Source organism: Adelges cooleyi, unplaced genomic scaffold (assembly GCF_023614345.1).
Source record: "Adelges cooleyi isolate 19-005CV unplaced genomic scaffold, UGA_ACOO_1.1 ACOO_flye_CR_arks_rails_tigmint_CR_PRNA_21, whole genome shotgun sequence".
Lineage (NCBI taxonomy): Eukaryota > Metazoa > Arthropoda > Insecta > Hemiptera > Adelgidae > Adelges > Adelges cooleyi.
This window is the reverse complement of record NW_026095871.1, coordinates 10,278,632-10,304,833: the sequence shown is the minus strand read 5'-3', so window position 1 is coordinate 10,304,833 and position 26,202 is coordinate 10,278,632. Positions and strand designations below refer to the sequence as shown.

At 32.5% G+C, this 26,202-nt stretch overlaps 2 protein-coding genes across 2 annotated transcripts in view; one reads left to right on the top strand and one right to left on the bottom strand.

Annotated features, from left to right (window-relative positions):
* LOC126834279 (LHFPL tetraspan subfamily member 1 protein-like) overlaps positions 1-16,727 on the top strand; it is a 137,526-nt gene extending 120,799 nt beyond the window's left edge. Inside the window, exons 5-6 of the mRNA XM_050566084.1 lie at positions 11,670-11,768; positions 14,517-16,727. Coding sequence (XP_050422041.1) covers positions 11,670-11,768; positions 14,517-14,641 — 224 coding nt within the window. The 3' untranslated portion in view covers positions 14,642-16,727. The remainder of the gene's footprint in view (positions 1-11,669; positions 11,769-14,516) is intronic.
* Positions 16,728-19,132: 2,405 nt separating this feature from the next.
* On the bottom strand, positions 19,133-24,915 carry LOC126834693 (L-xylulose reductase-like). Its single transcript, XM_050566800.1, has 6 exons — positions 24,818-24,915; positions 21,474-21,689; positions 21,150-21,396; positions 20,659-20,773; positions 20,275-20,485; positions 19,133-19,945 (listed from the first exon to the last, which is right to left on the bottom strand). Exons 2-6 carry the CDS (start codon positions 21,619-21,621, stop codon positions 19,842-19,844), a joined length of 825 nt encoding a protein of 274 aa, XP_050422757.1. The 5' UTR covers positions 21,622-21,689; positions 24,818-24,915; the 3' UTR covers positions 19,133-19,841.
* Positions 24,916-26,202: the final 1,287 nt, after the last annotated feature.

Below are 26,202 nucleotides of genomic sequence, written 5' to 3'. Positions count from 1 at the left end.
GGTTATATAATTATTATTACTATAAGTAATAAAACTAAACAAAAAATTTATACATAGCATTCTATGAATTCGTTTTTAATCAACAATAAAATGCCTAACCGCGTAGAAAAAATATAATAAAAGATAATTTTAATATTTTATCACAACGGACAATAGGAAAACAATATGAACGCACGGTATGCCGAGAAGTTGAGCTTTTGTAGTTGGCAGACAGATTTATAATAAACCGCAAAATATTTAACAAACCGGGAAAGCCATGAACCTAACAACCTAACCGAAAGTTCACGAAAAAAATCCAATCATTATTTACACAATTACCACAACATGGGTGTATAGTAAGGCGTTACGACTCAATAATAATTGTGTTTGGTGTTTAAATAAAAAATAAAACCGCTATACACCATAGTTGATATTAACATTATTTTTGCGAACCCTTCAATTCGAATCAGCATTGAATGTGCATTAAACAACTTTAGCCCTGTCTTATTATATTATACCATTAACTTATTTCTTCGGTGAAACGTAGATTACGTTTAAGGTAAAAACCCAAATAATTCAATATTGTTTATGGCTTTATGGTGTCGCTCGATAAGAACAACTTTGGCACTACTAGTCCAAGTCGGTGCTCATAATGATAATAAAATAGGCGAGTGGATAGAAAAGGTGTGAACTGACATTTTTTTTTTTTGTAAAACAGTTTTTGGTTTGAACAGTTATAAAAATAAGCAGTTAGGAAAGACGTAGGGCACATATTGCTTGATTAGCATTATTGTTCTACAGCTTAATATTAAATAAAATAAATTACACAACTCCTGAACAGTTTTGAAATTGTCGGTTAACAACTTTATCCACCACTCACCCCTACAACACACAGTTGTGATCATAGGTAAGTACTAGCACAATAATAATATGATATTGGCAGTGAAGAAACGTCAACGCGTACCGATCATCGGATCCTAATACTCGAAGCGTTTTTTCGTGTACTACAAGCCATGTATGCGCATGTAGAAATAAGCATGTGTGTGTTGCACATACACCGTGAGAATATAATATATAATATTATCCACCGTCATGGCGTGGCGGCGATTGATCTCGGTCGTGTGCGCTCACATAAGACCCTGGTATAGGAACGCGTTAAACCGGCCGGAGCAAAATCTACCAACCATTTACCAATAGTCAAAAATATGATCCGTTGAAATCTAGTGTACCTACATCCGTTCTGCGCAAACTATATAATATCAACGTAGCATACCTACCGTTTGTCTTGTACTGCACGCAACGTTGGAATAATCTATCAAAGTTTTAACGATAATAATTATTTGAAAGTTTTAACTGACACACGCTGCTTTGTGTGGGAATTTTCAATAAGTTAATATTTAACGAAACCGTAAAAACAACTTAAATTAATTACCGCAATAATTTACAGTCAAATAATATTTTGTCTATACAAAAAATTGTTAATGTTACCTATTCCTCCGATAAACCGGAGAAGTGTTCGTTTCTTCAATGGAACGGAGCAAACATATATCTGGTATTTTTTTTTAACAGCTGCTATACTTATCAAGTGGAAAGATAACAAACGAATATTGTATATAAAGGAAATAGAACATGTTGTTGAAATTATTATGTTGTAGATGATAAGAATTATGAAAAAAACGCGCACCGCAACAGCTGTAAAGGAGTTACGACTGGATAAAAAAATATATATAATAAAATACATGAAGTTAAACCAGAGATAAAATTCTAATTAAAACTGTGTCATTGTATAAATTATGACAAGTTGTAAATTCGATTATAATAAGCATACAAATGACCGTCTACTTGCGTTAATTAAACTCGAGATGGTTATTTTTACTGGTGAAAAAAAACTATAAATTTAATGATATCACATTGAACCGACGCGACGTGATTACTTTGTTATTGCTTATTTAAAATTATTGTTATATGTTTTTTTTTTTTTGTAAAGTTACAAAAAGTACTCACTTATCGGCAGGTGTAATACTAATAAGGTATTATCAATGTCGCCCTACACGACGTTATTGATTTTTCTAAAGTTTCACCATAACTTTTAAATTATCAAAGGCGTCATCGTAAAAAGAAACCGTTGGCGTGTAAGACGTAACATAAAAAATAAAATAAATATATGAAAAAATAATCATATATTTTGCTGCTAAACAAATTATTATTGTGCTGCATGTCAGTATAGATTTTTTCAAGATAACATAATATACCTAATATCGATGGCTTAGTGAATACTTTTTATAAGTCACAATATTGAAATTTTTCAAAAGAACGAATTAAACTGTTTACTTCTAATAAAAATGTACTACAAAGTTTTCTTTGTAAATGTAAATATCACAACACGTATAAATTTTAGATTCAGAGAACTTGTATAAAAAATAGAGCGATTTCAATTTTCTATCTATTGTTATCAAAAGTGTATTTTGCAAAAAAAGTGGACTTATAACAAGTGTGCACTAAGCCATCGAAGTATTGTATATAATATGTGGTTCGTTTTTAAAAAGGCCAATGTCATTGTTTGTATCTAACATTGACTTAGGTAAAGTTAGGTTTAACCTGCCCGAAATTGACATTGGCCCAAACCACAGATAATAATATAATATTTTATTACTGGGCCAATCAAAGTGTTCAAATTATGCGGAACATAAGTGACGGTAATATTGTCTGTATTTTATTATACATATATTAAGAGGGATGGGTGGGGGTTAATGTGTATATTAAAACGTATATCGTCCCTATTTCGTCAGAACGAATCTTCACGGAGTATAGTTGTTGGCAAAGTTTGCCGGAGTGTTAATCCACCCGAACTTTGGGAAGTCTTACGATTTGTCGGTGATTTATGATCAAAATAACCTAATTCAAACTTTGCGCGCTCCAGACGATTGTGATGAATGATCGGCGAAAAAAAATAACTGAATTTCATCGGTCGATCGTTTTCTCCGACACTTCGATAATATAATCTTAAGTCAATATGTTAACATCACACATATTACCTAGGTATGTATAACCGTGTGCGTCGTCGACCCCCTACCCCCCGCCCTCCACTGTGCAATGTCACATTGTTACACAAAAATGATTCGACTTAAGCATAATAATAAATTATACATATTGTGTTTAAAATTCAGCATTAACCGAATAAATCATTCGGCGGCTGTATGTATGTTTGTGTGCCGTCGATCGTTATTTTTCTTAACTCGAAAAAAAAAAAAAAGTTTCATGAATAAATTCCGTACAATGTATTATAATATTATTATAATATATTATACCGCAAAACGTCATATTATTATTTTCATTCGATATTTCAACATAACATAATGAATAATTTCACAATAGTATAACTTTATTTTATTTATTTTGTTTATTGTGTAACGACCAATTCTATACATGTTTCCCTCGCGTTCACTTCAAATGTGTTTTTAAAATAACAATCCAGCTCAAAGCTGGGCAACGTTACTTTAAAAAAAAAAAAAAAAATAGTTCAAATTAAATGTCATTTGAAATAAAATAACGTTATGTTAAAACTTGAATGTTTACTAGGTACGACATTTCCCTGGTACAAATTACAAATTTATTTAAAATTTATCATTTTTTTTACCAATATTAGGTAACGTTATGTAAGCATTTTTTTCCACAAATCTAATTTTGAAATTATTAAACGCTGATGCAGTTTTCAAACATTTCCAAAGTATTTCAACTGTTCCACGATGCTCGCTGTGATAAGATAATCGGCTCTCGTTAATGTAACGTTTGTTTTATATTAAAAAGTAACTCATTAGTGACCAATTTCAAACATACCATAAGAGATACCATTAGTATAAGAACATTTAGCGTTTTCTCATATTTTGCCAGTTTAGGCTGTTGGACAGAAGAGTAAAAAATGCACAGTTATTCACATGTCTTAGGCGTCCGCGTGCTGTATACAACATAAAGTAGTACCGCGTTTTAAACGTAATCCGGAATTTTTTAAGAGGAGGGGGGACCCAAGTATGACATTACCCCATCGCCGGCCTTAAGCTATGCCCGATTTCACGTGCGATTCTGGGACGAATGTGTGTAAACGAGAACGCTTGTGTGCGCTCTAAACCAATCATAATACTTGAGAACCGTATAGGGTTTTCTTTGACTGTAAGAAAATGAAACAAAAAAACAAATACACGGGAACAAAACAAAAAAGGTTTTCACATCGAGCACTGCTGGTGCTCGGCAAACGGCGTTGAATGATTACCGCGCGTTAAAAACGTTTCGGAAACAAAACGCCTTGTCAGCGTTGCGCGGGAGGCGAACTTGGACTTGTTTTTATTTTCCAAAACGATAAATCGGCCCTTCGCCCCGTCGGACGCGCGTCGTTTTTCAAAACCGCCACAGCCACTGTAGCCGTGACCCTAAACTGTGCGCACGAGTACGGATTCGGTTTGATATCAGTTTCCACAGCCAAACGGGAACGGGGTAATATCAAAAATTGATTTGGCCTGTGTATGAGAATGTGTCATCTCCGCACACGTTGGATCCCCCCCTGGCCGAAAAACCAAAAAAATTGAACCACTATTCGTTCTTTATCGGTTACTCTTACTTAGCGAACGCCTATAGATATTGGACATAACAATTTATATTTATATCGATTGGTACGTTTTATCAAATAAACATTTGGCATAAATTTGTTTTCGAATTTCGTCAGCTGCCAAATCAATCTACAAAACAACATTATCGATATCGACTAAATATATTATTGTATCATTTGAGAGTGGATCGAGCAAAAAAAAAACTGATCGGTGACAAGTTTATCGCCCCGTGATTGAATGCCTCAAACAAAGATAGCATAATATACAGTAATGTCGGTGCAGTTGTCAACCTTTAATAGAGATATATTATACAATGTGTATATACTATATACGGAAGATATCCGCCCGTGTATGCGTGTGCTCGGTGACTTTGATGATTCGATCTGCTTGAACGTTGTGGCAAACGGGCGTTGATGTTCGTTAAGTATTCTAATGTATTCCACACGTCTCGTTATGGCATATTATTCCGGATAGCGCTTCATCAGTGTCACGGGAGACGCAATCCAATTGTCAGGTGTTTACCGTAGCCGCCGTCGTTTACCGATTGGGGGAAAAAAGAAAAGAAAAATGCATTGGCCCGAAAACGTTTTTTGACAATCATAGCTGCGGATACAAAGCATAAATATCCGTTATTGTATACGGAAAAAAAATACATATAATTAGTCCAACTAAATGTATGGTTAATGTAGAGGGACAAAATCAATTTCTAATTGGCATAACAAGATAAATAGTTGGTCCAACTAAAAATGTTAGTTGGGCAAACGATGTACTTCTTTCTTTTCCTTTAGCCGTTACCACACTAAATTGGCTCTTCTTTTTTTTTTTTTGGACTTTACTCGTCACTCCGTCAAACCATGCGTCTAGAATATTCACTTACAAATTTTGATGGCACTCTACGCCTGGGTGACATTTTATAGCAAATCTTACAACACTCGAAGTTGTGTCAGACAGAAATTGGTTGTAAGAAAAAAAAAGGGTATTGTGTAATAGTGGCGGGTATAATGTCTTAATCGCAGTGTTGCTGCCGCTCGGAATAGTTCTCAAGTGCGTTTTGTTGTGCACTGAAAGTTATTTTCAAGACATCTCCGGTTTTGAAACGTCTTTTGAAGAATTCACAGTATTTCTACTCAATTCGATCGTCACAACACGGATGCGCTATTTGCTTTGACTAAACTTTGGAATGCGAGTAAAAACGAGGAATTCCGGTATTCCAATTCTCCGAGCTAACAGCAAAGAATGCAGACGAGCATCTCATAACCGTGCGCCAACACAGGTGTACACAGCAGTTACATTTCAGCCACCATCAAAGGATAAACAGTAATGGGGAATTTTTTGCTCTCTGGGTAGCATAAAAGACAAACGTCATCTTTAAAACATAGGAACATAATAAACATATGCTTTTCCAACATCACAACACAAGTCAGTGAACGAGCAATTAGCTGTTTAAACGGTTGACGGTTATACATTAGGACACTTTTCTTTATGTATCAAACTATAAAAATTTACTTAAAAAAAAAAAAATACCCATTAGCTACTTTTTTATTTAAAACTGTACTGTATAAAATTTGTTTTTTATCATTCGGTTATTATAGCAGATGAAAATGATACTTTTGGAACACTGATTTTATCAACGGTTAGGAAACCAGTGTTGAGTTTTTGTTGCGCTCAACATGAAGTGATATGCAATCTTTTCTGTGAATAAAATAAAGCTTTTCAAGAGCAACGCACACCGGCTTTGCATTAAAATTCAAAATACCTACTACCATCGTACGATCCAAGCCGTTAATACAAAAGACCTCGTTAAATATGAATATTTCGATTAAAAACAAGAACCTGCCGCAGTGTACCTTTAAAAAAAAACCCATCACGTTATGGTGGTTTCCCGCGTAAATGTTGACTTTGAACGGTTTTCAATTAAAGTCATCCCCGCACAACACACAATTTTTCTACTAAATGTACATTATGTTTGCTCTTATAGTAAACACTCATGCTGGGTTCACATTGTAATGACTACCAAAATATATCAAAGCACACTTTTATCTTCGCTATTGAAACAGAACACATAATCAAATAATCAATCAAAGTCGCAAAATACACAGATATTTCCATATTCAAGTGTGGCTCAGTTGATACCATAAGTGTTCACCAGTCACCGCACAGACTGACCGACTGATCAGTAGATGTGTAAAAAATTACTATGCCTAATTTATAACTATATTTTTGGTGTATGGGTAGGTCATCTAGAACAAACTTAAGATGTCATTAAAATAGAAAGCTTGATTTTGTTTAAATAACTTTATCGGCTAAAACTCCGGGCAAGCATACTCATAAATTGTCATACCTGAAAAATATGTTATTGTTGTTGTTGCTATTGTATTGGTTATGGCAGTAATGTAAAATCGCAATTCAACATATTAAGGAGAAAAAAAAAATATTAAAACCTTAATTTCAAACTACAAACTAATTAAATTCCAGCACATAATTAAGTTATTATTGTGACACGTGCATTATTTTATATACTAATTTTAATTTTGAATACTCGTTAATTTGTAACAACAAAATCAAATTACTACATAAACGAAACCTTTACTGTTGAAAAGAAAACTCACTCTTTCGGAGTAGTATTATTTTATATTTGGTTTGACGAAAATACAAAACAATTTAATAACGATAATATTTAATTTAAAAAAACTTGTAAAATAATTTTTGTTAGTTAACGTTCTTTTTTTTTTTAAACTTTACTCTCGGTCTTGGCCGGTTGAACGTATGTAATTATTATTTATTTCCGTTTTCTGTTTGCGCTGTTTTTTTCACTCTATCATCGTGAAACGAAACTAATTTAGTGTTAAAGTACCTACCTATCTGCAATGTTTGTCAAAACGTCACTTGTGTCGTGCCGTTCGACCTTTCAATTATCGCCTACCCGAGCCAGCGCTGTATTTCAATCACAGTCGGCTTACCGCATTGATGTACCCGTATAAATCACCGGGTTAAGGGCGTGACACATCCAGCCCAATTCCTTTTACTGTGCCACGAATTCGGCAAAAAGCACTTTTACAGCAAAATCCGAGTACAAACGGAATTCACACGTGTGGGGGGCATACGTATTCCTTCGCATAATATGAGGTTGCGTTGCAAGGGAACAAACGGAATATAAAGATGCGAGTTCACTTAAAATAATTCAATAGTATAGAAAATATACTTACAAAACCGTTTGTTTGCGTTAAAAAATATATTAGTTCGATATTGCGCGGTAACGTACTTACAATTTTCTTCTGGCAGATGATATGCAGTAAAAAAAAATTCCCCTGGCTCCCTTGTGTAAACCTCGCCCTTGTGGCAGGATCAAATAAGACGAACCGTGATTTTTTCTAAACAGTTGAGTATATCGGCTACTCTTCTTGATTATTGTAGTAATCCAATTTTGAACTCTTTCAATTAAAATCGTGTTTAAATAATTTTACTATTCACTCCATTGTATTTTTTAAGTAACTGAAACAGTTATTGAAAATTTGACATCCACAACAACCTGGAAAAAAGGCCGATGATCTCAAAATATAGTTTTACACAATTAAAGTCCGACCATTTTAAATAGGCGAAATTTTGGTCAGGCTTTTAGGTCTAAATTGGTTTTTTGTACCACCATTAAATAACTTTAACTTATAGAAAACATTGTAAATGTTAAAACTAATACGCTGAATCTTATAAAAATTAACCTAAAAATTAATTGATACGGTCGAAATCAAATGAAACAACTTTTATCTTAATATTGCCTACATAAAACTCCTTAAAAACCGCCCGCTGTCAACGCTGTCTGATAACAGTTTGTTTTTTCTAAAGATTCAATAATTAGACAAAATGTATTTTTTATCAATTTTTAATAGTTTGGTTATCAAGAAAAATCAAATTTTTCAAAAAACTTATTCGTTAAGTGAAAAAAAAAAACAATTATTTAAATGTACGTTGCTATACTTTTATTACAATTTAATATTTTACAAGATATTATAATGAAATGTTCTTTTTTTTGTGACATTACGCCCAAAACGGCCACGTTAACAAGAAGAGTTTTCTATTTGACAAATAGATAATTAAATATATATTTATACAAATCAATTAGGCTCTGGGGGGTGATATTTCCCACTAATCACGTCACTGTTATTGCGAGTTGTAATAATTCGGCTATAATATATTGTATTTTGAGTACAACACGGTTTGTTAGTATTGTTAAATAACAATTTTGGGATTTTAATGGGAAATTTCCTTTGGAGGGCACAACAGCGTGGAACGGTGTTTGTGTACTATGCCTATAGAGTAAACGAAGTTGATTTACCGGCGGATGATCTTCCACGGTGGTGGAAACAACATTGTTTAATAATTGTCGGCGATGAATATTTAATAAATTCGCAGTAGACCACCGGATGAAACGTTGATGAACAATAACGGTCATTAAAAATGCACGAGCCCGGTCGCTAATCCTCTCCGGAAATTGTATAGTTCTTGAAAACAAGTACCCAAGATCATGCGGTGGTTAACTTTGAAAAATGCATGAGTTTTAGATCACTATGTCTTAGGAGTTCCTCCGAGAATGATTAACAGCCGTTTCCAATGTTCATAATAATATGCCGAATAATAATAGTTGGTAAAATAAGTCAACTCGACTAGTTTTGCACAGACTTCTAATATGTGTGCCTAAACGGAAAAGTGAGTCATCTTCTTTTGGGCAAACAATTCGACTTCGTTATCGTTTAATCCCATTTTTCACAAACAAACATTAAGGTCTAAAATCATCCCACGACTTAACCCGTTGCGCCCAAACGTACACGATATTTTTTTTAAATATATTTTAAATCAATAACTCCAAGTTTGCATATGTCAACTTATCCCCAACAATAATTATTACCGTACATCTCGAAAAGGCCCCTGTGGTGTTTTCGCCCCACTGACCCTTTACCCAAATCATTGTGGTCACATATCATACAATATGATGTATATAATTGCGCTCTCTACGATTTTGTATTCGTGTGTACATATTATTCGAACCGAACGGGCGGCGCTTTAACGAGCCCCGACTTGACAATTAATACGGTGCTGCGTTTGCTATCGATACACCGCGGTCAGGTTAGGTTCAAAGGGTTCACATACTACACACATGTTATTTGAAATCACCTCGATACCTCGAAACGTTTGAACGTGTAATATTATCAAGTCCGGACGATTCCCGGCTCTTTTGTGTATCGGTCGCAATATTATCGTCTATTGCCGTTTCACCCCCCGAATTCATCACGGCTATAGTGGTCCGCGTTAAGCACATACAGGCACCCCGTTAAGGGGGGGGGGGTGAAGGGGTGGTCGCCGGTTGGGTCCAACGCAGAAATTCAATACTATTCAATCCGCCGTTTGGAAAACGTTTGCGTTTAAGTATAATAATAATAATATAAGCCGCGGAGACAAACACAAGGCTCTCGCGTGTACGGGCGGATATGAATAGCAGCACCGGGTTTCGGCTACGTGGTCGCAATACTCGATTAGGTTATGCGAACCCAAAGCAATAAGTACCAGCAGCAGCAGCCGCAGCAGCGCCTGATATAACTATGTTAAGAGATTACATTATCATTTGAAGGGCAGCGGCCGTGTCTATTCCCTTGTTCTACTACACACACACACACCACACAGCTAACAACAATATATTATTGTCCAGTCCCGAGTCCAACAAACCGTGATGACGATAAGACGACCACCGAGTGGTATGCCCTCTTCGTTCGACCCTCTTATTCAAATGCGAATACACAATAAACCGACTGAGCACTATTTTGTTCTATACTTTCGCCAACCCTCTCCCACACATTATGTACACCGCCTTTGGTCACTGTATAGGACGCCAATTATTAATGTTATACTATTACTATTATTATTGTTATACTGTGTATTGTATTCATATTTTTTTTTCAATAAATCTGTCATTTTTGTATAGCGCAATATTGACTCCACAATGTCGATAATAGTCATACAAATGATGTTTAGGGATTGCCGGGGTCTGTTTTTTTCCGTCCTAGACCAAAATGTCAATTATGGTCCGATTTCAATTCTGTAAATATATACGAGTTCTTCGGCAACTTTACTAGGTTATGTATGTAACAGATTTTTGATTTTTTGCTTTTTTTATGTAAAAAAATTGGGTTTTAATATTGAAAAAATTGCAAATATAATTTATTTAATTACAAGAAACAGAAATTTTTAAATGAAATTCGGCTTGCTACAAAACATAGTAAAATAGCCAAAGAACTCGCCTCTTTACAAAATTGGACCATCGTATGTAGTCTGGTTTTTGGTCTAAGACTAACTAAAATGGGTTTTACGCATAGACAAAATTAATTAAATTAAAAATAATACCTTGAAGCTTATACAAATTAACCGGTAAATTAATTGACATGGTCGAAATTTATTAAAACTACATTTCCCTTAAATATTGACTATACAAAACTCCTTAAAAACATACCGCATGAAATCCCCTTGAAGTTCTCCGTATTTACACAAACGAGCAATAAATTGTATGTTTTTTTTGTTTACGGCACCTGACACCTTTGTCTTATACTTGTGACATTTTTAATAAGTAGTTTTTTGTAAAAAAAAAAACTTTATTTATGCATTGTTGATAAAGTGTATTAAATTGAGAATTGAGTCTCGGTGTAATTTTCTTCTTTGCTTTTAGACATTTTATTTTAATTAATTCGCAACTTCGTGAAAACTATTTTGTTTACTATAGACTTTCTTTTGTACTAAGGTTTACTCAAACATCTAAATGAAGTTGCTCCCCCCCCCTACATTATCCTATCAATTCCAAATTAGTGTCAAACTTTAGTAAATGAATTGTAAATAATTGTAAATATGGATTCAGAATTTGTAAATCATGGAGGAGAATTATGGAGGGATTATGGAGGAAGAGATGTTACAATGTTACAATTAATAACAGATACGACATTTGACTACCTACATTATATTATACAAATTTTATTCCATTGCCGCCTTATATATTGAGATAATATATTATGTTCATTATGTCTAATTAAAAACGATAATTATTTGTTTTAGCGGCGCTTGTCAGCGGCGGTGGTGCTGTTTATCCAATCGGCTGGGACAACCGAGAAGTGAAGGAATCGTGTGGAAACATATCCGGACCGTACAAGCTAGGTAAACAATAACATAGAATTGACTTAACTTGAAAATGCTCTCCGATCCAGCCCTACTGGGAAATCATCGCATTACTTAAACAATAATATAAGTATTATAATTGTAAACCATATTCCTGTTGAAAACAATACCGGTCACTCGAATGGGCATTTATTTCCAATGTCAAAAGACCGTTTTGTCATTGAAATTCCGGAAGTCCAATTAAAACCACTCTCCCCAATGACCACAGTGGTTATCACACAACGGATTAGACACAACTGTAATGATGAAAAAGCAGAGACGGCATTTTTGAATCACATTTCTCCTAAAATTGATTTTGACGCAGAAGCCTTCAACAGTTGTCATCGTCTGTAATGGTTTTTTACACCACAATAAAACCGTTCAGATCACACGTCACTATAATATTATGTTTACCGAGAGTATAATAAATGTGAATCGCACGCTCCATTTGCAAAAAATTGGTTATCGTTTGACGGTGAAACATTTAAATTCATATTTTTCCAACGAGTCAAATCTGAAAAATTATAATATCTGTTAAGCTAAATGCGTTGCAAACCACCAGAGAATGTCCCAAACTGTTGTGTCAGTTTTATACGTAGGAAAATATCAAAAAAAATAATTACCAAGTTCGATTACTGTTTGTAACAAACTCAAATATTTGACATACGATTACAATTAGTGCATAAAATACATACAACGATTTTTAACAATATGTGGACTTAGTTGAAATTAAAAAAAAAAAATAGGCGATCGATGTCGATGGGATATTAGTATTAAGACTTGATAAAATAATCCTTACCGACCAACAGTCCATAATTTTCATTACATAATCAAAAGAGATCTTATTTTAATGTAACGTATGTACGTTGATGTTTAAATGAAATCCTTTTTAAAAAATAATACCATAAAAATCACTATTTTGTTGAAAGTCTTATACTAACCCGCTTTCATCTTGGCTAAAGCCGTTGTCTGATGAGATATCAAAAATCTTAACTATCTAAAAATCTATATATGTCATTCAGAGACATCTCAGAGTGGGATGTTATTAAACAACTAATATTTTAATCTCAATTAATGCTATCTTCTTTATTATAACATATCAAGTGATAAGAACCATAATGATACAATTGACATTTTTTTCATAAAAAAGTTTTTGATTATACCATATTTATCAATGAGGCTTTTTCTGACTACCTATATTTGTTTATTTATTGAAAGAATAATTAAAGACTTAGCTAACATTACTTATAAGAATATATTGAAAATATAATATTCATTTTGCCCGGTTTTATAATTGTGTAACAATCACTTATATTTATAGTAATACCCTTCTGGTTCTCATCATTTTACATAATAAGTGTATTATTTAAAAATAAAATTAATTAATTAACAAAACCACAACGTTCTTATATCTATTCTATTGTTGGTTTTTTTGTCGAGCTTTTCCGATGGGAATTTCAATTCTCTATATTGATCATAAAACTTGAATATAACAGAAACTAACGTTAAAAAAAGACTTATTGTACAAAAACAATTAATTTTAAAGCACAACTGAAAACAATCTTGGCTTTTTATTAAAAAAAAAACAAATAATTTTTCAATTGTTGCCACTTTAATTTAATAACGAAGTGTCTAGCAAGATACTATAAACAGCTCATAATAAACGAAGAATCTTTATTTTTCATTTACTCATAATTATGAATCTCTTATAATAAAAACATATTTTTTACATTACTACATTTTATGCTACCTTGCTGATGTATACCAAACTATATTGATATTTAAACTAATTTACTAGTTGCAATTTTGATTTGGTACTTCAATTTTTTTTTAATGCTGTAAATGTACAATACAGTATATATATTTTGTCAACTTGTACTACAAAAAAGTAATATATTTGTTTTTACTTACATAAAAAATATTTGCTTCTTATCGCCAATGAGGTAAAACCTTTCAACTGTTTTACTAAATTAAAATATTAAAAATAATTTCGGATGTATAAATGTGATTTATTTTATTTTAAATATATTATGTAAGTTTGCAGATTTCGATAAGATTGTTTTAAAATACTATAAAATTATTTGGTTTTCAAAATGAAAAGTTTGCCTAGTAATTTTTATGTGAATTGTTTATGTTATAGTCCCACTCTAGACGTAGGCAGTAGATACCTGTCAGCATACATTAATAGCGTGTTTAAAGTTTTTTCCATAAAAAATTTGGAACTGATTCGACAATTTTTCAAAAAGTTATCGAGTGCTAAAATTTAAGTAAAAAAATATTAAAACATTTTTGGTGTTTTTTTGATTTTGCAGCGGAAGAAAGAAATTTTATATTTTTTCCCCTACAAAAAGAACCTTTTAGGTACTATTTCCGGATTTGCTGCATGAAAAACTCGGTTTAGTGGTTTTGAGAGATAACACAAACGAATATATTAAAAAACACATCACCGTAAAAACAATAATAATAAGTATACTTTCCGCGTCAAAGCTAAAATATATTACGTTGTACATTATTATAAAAGAGCGTTATGAACTGTGATTTTTTTTTTTTCATTTTCCTTACACGGCATACATTATGTTACGAAAATGCCGTGTATATAAAATACAAGTAATCCACAGTCTGAACATTATCATTATTAATGATTCTTCGACGCGTTAAATTGCGCTATATCCACATAAGGTTTTGCGCCGATCGCCTAAGAAACGTTTGACTGATAACAAGATGTAATAAAATCATTTTTTTGTTCAGGCACCTGTCAACTGTCGTGGTCCGTCTACATGCTCGGGTCTTCGGTGGCTTTGCTGTTGTTGTGCTTCTACTTGAGCTTCTACGCGTCCCGGGACAGCCCGGGCCATTCATTTCGTTCCATCTGATGAGTGCACGCCCAGGCAACAGCAGCAGCAGCAGCAGCAACCGCGGCAGCTAGCACCGGACATGCCGCTAGCCATTATTTCTGTCGCCACGCATGAAGAGTACGAGGACGAGGCGCACTTCAAACCCACCGTGATCGCTCACTGTAAACTGTAAACTAAATAATTTTGAAAAAGAAAAAAAATGTTTTTGGAAACCCTCCCCCCCCACCCAACTTTGTCCTCTCCTCGATCACACTAAAGTCTCTTTTTTTTGTGTAAGCGATAATAGAAATTCGACCGACAACAATGTTATATTAAAAGAAAATAAGTGTACATAAATATACGTTAAACTCGATTTTTATTTTTAATATAAATAAAAACCACGCCTGTATAAGAAGAATTACCGTGTCACATCTTTGATCGCTACAACCGCAGAGTCCGTGTACTGTTGCAGTGTAAAGGTCACATTTAGTCGACATTATTTGCTTATAAAATATTATGTCTCTTGGGGCCTAGGTAATGAAGAAAATGAATATGTTCACAATTGTCACCGGTCGCTCTAATCAAACTTGCACGTTACAACTGTTCGCGGTTGAATATAAATTTCCATTAAAATGTTAACATTTGACTCTGTAAATTAACTCAAGTCCACCGTTTGTCGCACCGTTTGTAACGCATACGATCATCGGCCATAATGTTCACAGTATTTTTTTTTGGTGAATATGATCTAAAATATGTCACCCAATATTGTGTAATTAAGTTTAAAAAAATAATAAAAATATGTTAAAATGTTATATAATTAATGTAGACCGTTTAATCGTTGGACTAACAATTATTGTAATCACACAGTATTAAATAATTGTTTTAATTACTATTATTATTATTACTATTATTTACTACGGTCTATATAGACTATTCGTACATAGTTGTCATTATTAAATTAATCATATTAATGTGTATAAAATATATAATAATATGTTATAAGGCATGTAAATAAAAACACGAACATTTATAGAATAGAAAAATTGTCAGAATTTCTTTTGTTTGTGATTCATGTTTGTAAATAATTGAATTGAAAAAAATCGTCAACGTTAAAAATGTTATCATTAACAGTTTGTAAAGCTTATGTTTAAGTTCAAGAGCACTTAATTGGCCGATAAAATATTACAGTATTATAAAACTCATATTGGATAACACTAACACGTTAATACACGATAATACTAATTAGTACTCGATTACTTCTAATGTTTCTTATAAAATATGTTTGTTGTAGTTTTTAAAAAAATTTTAAAAAATCCTATTATTTAAATATTTAAAACACTTTTTTTTTAATACACATTACTCACTAATTTATTGTAAAGCGTTATTTATGAGGTATCGTTAAAAAAATTAAAAACTTGTGATCTTCAAGTAACTTAGCTACTTTTTTTTCCTTTTGGAAGATCTGAGGAAACAATTTTCACCCACTTAATGACTAATATAAGAACAAACGACATACCTACGAATTTTTTACAAAGAAATTATGCAAAAGTATTTGATGAAATCCTTAAGAGTCGACTAGATATGAGAGATAACTGTTTACTTGTAAAAAGAATGCTATTGATCGGATACTTTATCTTAAAGTTTACCGGCCAGTCGATTAAGAAAAATTAGATGTTAGATGTTCATGTCTTTAAGCAATATTGTAATACAATTATAAACTTGAATGGATGATGTGTTTCCCCACAGCGATGACTTATTATATTAAGTACATACCAAAACCTAATTTGATACGTTGACAAGAAACAACTAATTTTTAATTGTTAAAAATGTATTTAGTTCATATTGTATTTGTCCAATTTGAATACAACGTATATTTTGTGTTTATCATTTTCGTTCAGCTAAATTCAATTTTTTATATATTTTTCATTTGCGTTGTTATTTATTAATATTATTATTATTATACTAAGGTAATTAAATGTATTGTTTATAATAATAGTAGTATTATTATTATTGTGTAGTATAAATTATTATAGTGTGCGGTACTCACCACCTCACATTTTTATACGCCTACTCATGTTGAATTAATAATTACAATTTTTGTTATAAAAAAAATAAACCACTATAAGTACCGATTGTACACTTGCGTTTTACGTTATTACAAATATTTAATCTACAAAGTCATTATGATATAATATCTTAAATAGTTTTCAAATAATTAAACAATTTTTTTTTTTTTTGAGTTCAAGTGGGTATGTTGCAATACTATGAGACGCGAGCAAACATAACCTACTTGGTAACAAAATGTGTTTGCGCTTTATTAAAATTAAGTATATTATAACTATTATGTAAAGATACAGATATTATTATTATACATTGTATATAAAATATAAAATATATACAAGGCTATACAACAGCTGTAATTTGAAGGAAAAAAAATATGATAATCATAAATTCAAAACACCGATAAACTTTAAATTCGATTATTATGTTTTACCACATTCCGAGAATCGCAGAAACACGAAATAAGAAGCATGAGTAAATAAATCAAATAAAAAAAAATGTTTGCGAATAATAAAAATACTTCATTGTTTTTATTTTATAGCTAGAATAACGCCAATAAACCAAGAAAACGGAAAAAGTTTATAATATAAATTATTTTTTTGTTTTACATTTTGATAACTGTTTTTTATGGTCTTATAATTTATGATGGTTCGTTGGGATGATTTCGAGTAAAACTTGTGTGTTATTTCAAAAAATTGTTTACACAGTTTGATGTATTTTATTGGTCATATTAGTGTGTCTGGAAACTCATTTTCAAATAGACTAGTTGTAAACACTAATAACTCAACTAATGTCGCACAATAATTATGACAAAAAAGTAAAACTAAATAAAACTTATATAGACTTTGCCTGTTGTTTTTGTTAGCTGAGAAGACTAAATAACGAGGTCGGATTAAAAATAAATACACCGTAGGCTCAGTGCTTAGATCCTAGGAGAAAACACAAGGACTAGTGTAGGAAAACCGTGAAACCGCCAAACTTTTAAGTTAAAATAATAAATATTCACTATGTACTATTTTTAATAATTTTACCGCTCAGTCTGTTTAATTAAAACAACAATAAAAAACTGCACTGAGTTTTAATAAAACACATTCTTATTGAGTCTTCTCTAAGATATTTATGCAAATAAAAAATGATGTTTTAAAGTAGATGTAATTTGTAACGTTATTGTGTTCCTCGTTTTCAGCCAACAAGAATTAAGTATAATATTATTTATGTTCGGAATTATACTTAGTAATTTAAAAAAAACTAGTTTGTACATCAAGTTGGACAATTATTTGTACTTGTGGCACACGCCGAGATTAAAGTACTAAAGGTAAATAATAACACAACATTATATTCACAGTTAACGCTAATTGAACTGGAGTGGTTTTGTAACATATACACATAAATAGCATTGCCACAAAGACTTACAAGAGTGAATTTTTTTTTTAATAGGAAACAAGTGTTAAAGTAATCTGTACGAATAAATTATTTTATATCTAACAACTATTTCATTAAACTCATCAATGTGTTGTTAGATATAGACATAGTTGAAATATTGAAGCAATAGGTATCTATTGACAGACATGAACTCGCATAAACAGCACTTTTAAATGTATTAAGAAGAACATATTAGAAGAACTACAACTATAAGCTACTAGTTAAACATACTAGCTTAAGAAAATTAATTAAATTCAGAAAAGGTTATTATTTTAAATAAATAATAGCATCTCATATATATATATATTACAATAAGTATACTATGGACAGCTAATAGAAAACAAATGTGTATCGACACTCGAGTTCATAACCACAGCAACTTGAAAAATGATAAAATTATGTTATTCGTTTAAATTAATTATACGCAAATTTATATTCTTAAAATAAATTTTAACCGCATAAAATAAATTTAATTTAAACGATAAGATACATATTTTACTAAATTAATGTTTCTATTTAGCTATGAACATTTTTTTTTTTGAATAGTAACAAAATAAATTGAATTTAGTTTTTAAATTACACAATGTTTGTCGTTTTTTGATTCAAGGCTTATTTAAACGATAACCAAATGTCAAAAATGCTTTCCATCGTGTAAAAAAAATTAATTTATAATGTCAATGTCTTAACATACAAATCACAAAACACAACCACTTGTTAAAAATAGAATCTACTTGTTTACATAAAATTATATTTTTGTACAAGGTAAATATTATTATCATATCGAAGGTTAAACACTACAAATCAGTTGTCCTAATACTAATTAATATTGTTCCTAATTTTCCACTATCAATTACAGTTGTTTTTTTATCACTATGTTTACCAAATTGTACTCAACAAATACTTGCCAAGACTACGTAGATACTACATTACGGTAGAATGTAGATTACTACATTGTATAAGTAAAATATTGGGTAAGCATATTGTCATGTTTTCGATGTTTAATACTTTTTCATGATTTATTCTATACTTGATGTACAACACATAAAATGCTTTTAAAAGCACAGTATACGCAATTAAACTTTATTTTTTAAACGTTGAACACATTGAGTATACTTATTTGAAAGTATATAATAACGGTAGAATAATTTCAATATAATACTTAAATTTCACATACTTATCCATATATAACAGTTCTATTAGATGGTCGATTACATAATCAAATATCATAAAAACATAATATTATTATACAAGTTCAGCCTTTTGTACTATGCAGTTTATAATGTATTACACATGTTATTATTTATATATTTTTCTAGGGAATTAAACAACAATATAATAAAATATAAACGGTACGTGCAAATAGTATATTATCGTGCAATCATAACATAATTTTCAACAAGGCAAGTGCAGTCGATGAACCACAATAATATTATAATGTGGTAGTTCGAACAACGTAAATTCGACAATCTGAGAAAAAGGAATTCCTATACGTTACGATTTTTATAAACAAATGTATAATAGTATTATAAAACAGAAAAAAAAATTATAATTTAAACATTTATTCGTGGTGAACAATCAATCATTAAGTAATACACGTGAGGGTTGGCCTATACTTATAATGGTATTTTAACGAATCAATGGTCTTCGCACGTGTTCGTTAGAATAATATTTAAGAGCATACTTTAGTGCATTATAATTATTATTGTGTTGGTTTTCATACATAAGAAGGTGGTACCGTTTCTTTTGCGAAATTCGTCTAACCCGACAAAAATCCTCCGTCGACCACAAGAGCTGTTCCGTTCACCATGCTGGCGTAGTCGCTTAACATGAAGATGACGGCATTTGCAATATCGTCGGTTTCTATAAAAAAAAATAATTGTTATTCATTGTGACAGTTTGTAAAAGAACAGATATCGACAAAAACTATACATATATCGAGAATCTATATTGATTGACACTTTATAGCTAAATATGTATATTTCCTGACGTTTTTGTGCGCCCCAAATTCGGTTGTCCAACATATTTTTTAAATATTTAATATAACAAACGTTAATTACGCAAAGTAACTAATTGAATTGCTGTAATTAATGAATCAATAAATTGGGAATATATCGTTCATCGTTGACAGATGCCCAACTGCGATTATAAAATTAATTTTATAAGGAATACAACATTGTGTAGGTACATACCTGCAAATCTTCCTAACGGGATACGTCCCAATATGGGCCCGGATTTTGCCGGGTCGGACCAAGCTTTTATTCCCATTTTGGTAAGCACTACCGTGGGGTTGACGTTGTTCGTTCGGATTCCGTACTTGCCAAGTTCAATGGCCATGGTCCTAGTAATTTGGTTGACGGCACCCTTGGAAGCGCAGTAAGTCGTGTGGTCTGGAATGGCTCGCTGGAACAAATTATGTGTACCGTTTTGATTAACCGATAATAGTATTGTTTTTATAAATGTGAAAAATATACATGATTAGAACAAATCTGCACTGTTGAAATAGTTTTGGTGGTCTGTAACCGCTACCACAGTTGGTGGATCGTTTTGATCCTTCAACTAGCTGTTGGTCTTACCGTTGATATGGTCGAGGAAATGTTGACAATCGACCCTTTGATGCCGGCGTCAATCATGTTTTTCGCTACTGCCTGGCTCACTCTCACGATGGCTCTTGCATTAATGTTCAGAGTCCTGTTTACATATACTAACATTATTGTTTACATTCAGTTACGATTAAATTATAGTTTTTTCGTTAATTTATAGATAGCATTAAACAACAACGTGAGAGATATCGTAATGGTACGTTTATTACGTCTGTATAAGGTATATACCAATATTTGAATAACGTCTGAGTGTTTGTTAATTGAATAATTAGTGAAATAACCTTTGGCGACGATAATTGCCGCCACTACTCGAGTGGTATACGTCAATAAACTGTAACAGTTTGTCAATATCGTATAAAAGACTTTTGAAAAGGTGATAGGAGGTCAGGTAAACAGTCAAGATATTATTAGGGCGGCTTTTCTCGGTAAACGATAAACAGCTCTTCGTGTAAACGACTCCTTACTTGTCCCAGCCGTATTCGGTCACTTCGAAAAATGGCTCTATGACGGCTACGCCGGCGTTGTTCACCAGCCCGTGGACCGGTCCGATTTCTTTCATTTTGTCAAAAGTGTTCTGCCAGTCGGATATATCACAAAATATTTGTTTCATTTTGGGACTCGCCGGAGCCGCGGCGCCTTCTTGTTTTTCGACGACCGCATATACGAATGCGCCCAAGTCCAACAGTCTTGAAGTGATCTTTTCTCCCATGCCTGAAACATCAACAACGTCCATGGGAATATTCAGAGGGGAAAATATATATATATATAGGTACTATATTAAAACTGACCGGCGCAAGACCCTGTAACGATGAAACGCTTGTCTTTGAAATAGTCTTCCATTCTCGGTGGCGATTGGCTGGCCATGCTCCTGGATAGAACGTCTACAGCCATCTGACTGGCGATTTTATGAGGTAGTTTACACAAGGAACGGATCATATTGGTAATTTTATTTGACGCTTGTATTTGTATTTATTTCTCGTTAATTTAGCTTTGACGAAGCGAACCTGAAACGACACGGAACGGTTTTAGTCGTGTGTTTTTTTTTCCACTACTATACATCCATCCATAATAATAATAATATGGGTTTTTTTTTTTTATTTCAATATTTTACGGTAAAACGACAAACGGACGAATTGGTTTTAAATTATTATCATTTTATTCGTTTTTACAACAACCGAGGAGGGGAAGGGGTCTGTGTGAGCCCACGGTAACACAACGATCCGATTTCAACAAACCCCTTCCTCTTGGAAAAAAACCTTTGGCAAAAAAACAACATTATTATTAACCGAGATGCTGGTACACACTATGCTGGCAAACAAGTTGTGACGTTTGTGAACGTTAACCGTCACACGCCCGGAAGTACAATGTCACGGACGGTTAACGCTCTAACCCTGAACCATAGGTGTATCGAGAAAACCCACAGCAGCAGCCGTGCAACTCGTTATTATTTTTTTTTTTAATACGGCTCACGCACGGTTAAGATTTCAGACTTGCCATACACGGTCGGTCGCAGCCGACTTAGCCGACATGACTGGGTTCGATCATGTGGATTATCGTTTCGCCGATAACGGTTTGTGCTATAATTATTGCAATAACGAGCTTGATGTAACATCAAAGTGAAAAAAACCCCGTTAACACAACGACCATATCGATGGTAAATCGTACATTCATACCCGGCCATAGCTGTTGATAATCGTCTAGACGCTCTAGCGAATTCCATACGTTAATTATTATTACAATATATGTATATTAATTTGTACAAAAAATATAATCGGATGCCGTCGACTTTGCTAATGGACCGTCGATAACGAGTACGGGTACGAGTCTGACTAATTCTTTTATTAAATCAAGTATACATTTGCCATCTTGTCAGCATCGATTATTATTATTGTAATGTTATATAGTCACGTGATCTCGTCATTATCAAGTCTGCTCGTACGATCAAACTCGCGTTAGTCAAAAGATGTCGTCAGCAAATTAACGTTTAAATGATGCGGAGGTTTATATATACATATATAATATGTGTATTTTTTTTAAATACTGTCAACCAGTTGTTTTACCACGGATCCGTCGAGTACGCGAGTAACCTGACCTTATCCGCAAAAGAGGGCGGCCGCGCACTAACGTTTAGAATAGTGTTTATTTTTGTAGCCGTTGAAAAGCCTACAAAAGGTTTTAACTCGTTCGGATAAACCGGGCATAAAAAAATACCGTAAAAAATATTATTCTACGGCTCCAAAATACTGTACACAAGTGTAACACAAAAATCGGATGAACACTTGGAGCGATTTAATGGTGGCGTTTATTAAATTTACAAAAAAATGTTTTGACATTTTTTAGGGAATTATCATCTTGTATCTATCGTTAACGAAATTCAAAATAAATAAATTTCACAATATTATTCAGGTACAACGAACCGTGAAGGTGGAATATTCGCTATGCAAAAATTCAACCATGCCTTGATTTACGCTGAAGGTGCGCTTACACTAAAAAAATACAAAGGCAGGCTGGTTCCATTTACTCTGCCTAAAGTACGTGGTCTCAAACGAAGAAAAATAAATACACACCTGTCGTTATTTTATTAAATTAATATACTACCAAGAATGTTTAATAACCATGCCATTTAAAATAAGTGTAATATGTTTTAAGCAAGTTGAACGTTTTGGATTGTTCTTCATAAATTATAGAAAAGTTGAAAAAAAAATCGAACCTAGGGTCTAAAGTTCAAAATGCGTTAAATGTGCAAATATATAATTGGATATTTTACGAGTAAAACAAAATGTGATATTATAAAAAATATGCGTTGATAAGGCCCGTGTACTTACTAACAACGATTATGGATAAAATATCTAAATCGTTGCCTAACAAAGTATTAAGAGAACGTCACTCCGCCCATTTTTAAGGAGGAAAGTGTAGGCGGCAATTTTTTACAAAATCTTAACTTAAAGGTTAAACTGTGATGTGTAATTATTAGTTCTTTAATTAGGACTCTTTGTTAGTAGTAAAATTATTTTTCAGACTAACGCAGCGATTAAAAAAAACTATGTAGTCTAAACAGAATTCCGCGTCTACTCTATTATCGACTGATTAATAATTGTAGACATTTTTTTTTATATATATATATATATTTAACACAATGAGAATTTTATCGAGGTTCTCTACTCTGGTCGCCTTTTTTTTATTATTATTAACCCAGCATTCACAATTTATATTTTAACTCTGATATTTTTTTTTATTTTTCAAGTGCTTGTACTTAAGGTAAAATTTAAATTTGTTTAATATCAATTGATCAAATTGGTAATTTGATTTGACGCTTGTATTTGTATTTCTCACTCGTTAACGAGAACCTAGTTAAAGCTTGTTTTTTTTTTTAAGGGTATCAAAATTCGTTTTCTACTACCATTTCGCTTTGGCCTACACACTTTTTGGTAGACACGTTTTAACAATAATTATACTTAAAGGGTACGCGTCCTCTTAACACGCGGGTGGATTAACAAGACGTGTTATATAGTTATCGTGGGCAAAAGAGAAAAGACAAGATACTAAGACGTTGCTTGACGATTCGTAGCTACGAAAACGTATAAGTTGTCGTTGTATTATTATTATTTATTTTTTTTTTGGCAATTAAAACAATAAATTGTTTACAATATTACTGTATTTATCGGACCAACTGTTTTCGCCTTGAACTCTAAGCTTAAACCCAAGAATACCGCCGACGTTATCGAGCTGACACCGTCGAGAATCTGTGTGTGCGAAGGGTTGTGTTAACGTTTTTTAGCGCAAGCGCAAACTACGGGCGACCACCCCCGAACTTTAGCCTAAAGTAGTATACTTACAAACCTTCGTTGCCGGTCAGAGAATTATTTCCCAAAAAAAAAAAAACTCGGGTAGCAAAGAGCTTTTTTTTCTTTTTTTACAGTAGCAACGTTTCGCGTCCGTTTCAAAGCCAACCCGCCAAATCAAACGTCAACGTTGGTCGGTTTGCAAAAACATTACCACTGGTGTACACTCGGTTTAATTGCAAGTAATCACAGTATTAACGCATTACAATATGGAGATATTATTTATCGAGACCAACTATGTAATATAGGTATATTCTTATGTGTTATAATTAATACAGGTATAGACTTACCACCGTTTGCCGGGCACCGACGGTCGGGAACAATGTACTTGAGAGTAGCACAACTTGTGGCGCACTGACAATCGCCGGCCAGACGCGGTAGATTCATTTTTTTTTTTTGCGAAAACGTGCACAACCGCGTCCCCTGGTGACGTGGGCGCCAAGTGGGGGATTCCGCTTTAGGCTACAGCCGGTATAATGGAAGATAAAAAAAAAAAAAAAAAACAAGACTCGTGTGTCACCGACAAGTCGATCCGGAACAGCTCTGCACAGTCACAGTACCGAATTTTTATTTTATTTATCATATTAATATTAATGTCGTTATCGAACAAAAACTGCAATATAAATTCGTCGAAAAAAACTAGTTAAAAAAAAAAAAAAATACTTATAAAGATATTGACATTTTACAACTGAAAAAATATCGCCAGAAGTCCGAAATCGTCGAGCGGCCGACCGGATAAATGCATAAAAATAAATAATAATTAATACTGATTTTTAGATAATGTACAAAGTATGAAATGAAATTCCCCCGCAATAGCCAGGATTACTATATTTCTAACCTTTGATGTACACAAAATATATTACAATTATTAATAAAAACCCACATACTGCGCGCTGTAGCTAATAATCACGTCTATTTCATAAAATTTCGGAGTGGGCCGCCAACTATTCAACCCCCCCCCCAGCCCTTCCCCTAAAAAAGCAACTGTTTCTGAGTTTGTTGTTTAAATAATTATTGTTGGTTCTACTTGACCTTTAGTGAGGACGTCCAAATATGTTGGAGTTCGAGGAAAAAACGAGGGTTATGCTTATGTCGAACACATGATTTTGACAAGATAACGATTTTTACTATTCCCTTCGCGAATAGTTTATTACAATAGTCGAATTCGATAAATGTTATTATCAACAATTTTTGTTTGGTTTAAATTTTAATTATTGTCAAATAAAATCTCTCCGAAAATACCCATTTTTTCAAAATAAAAACTAAGAATCAATTTCCCACCCAAATATTTGTTAAAGTTGTAAAGTGTAAGTGCACAAGAGAGTGGCTGATTGAACGTTTATAATGAGGAACTGGAAAATGTAGTACAAAAAATTTAATTACAGTTATTACTATGCTGATGAGTACATACAAGGTAATTAAGGATAAGGCGATAATTTTCTCTTAAAACAATAATAATTTATAAGCTTAGTTTTTTTTTTAGACAGTTATATTAATTTACAATATCAGACAATTTAAAATTTTTATTTTTTCCCAAAGCTTCCAAATTTTAAAACTTAAATGGTAACGTATATATTTAATTCATTTTTTTAATTAAGAAAAATTTGTTTACAATTTTCACTGGTTCATAACCAGTTTTAGACAATCACTTTTAAAGTTACTATTATTATTAAAA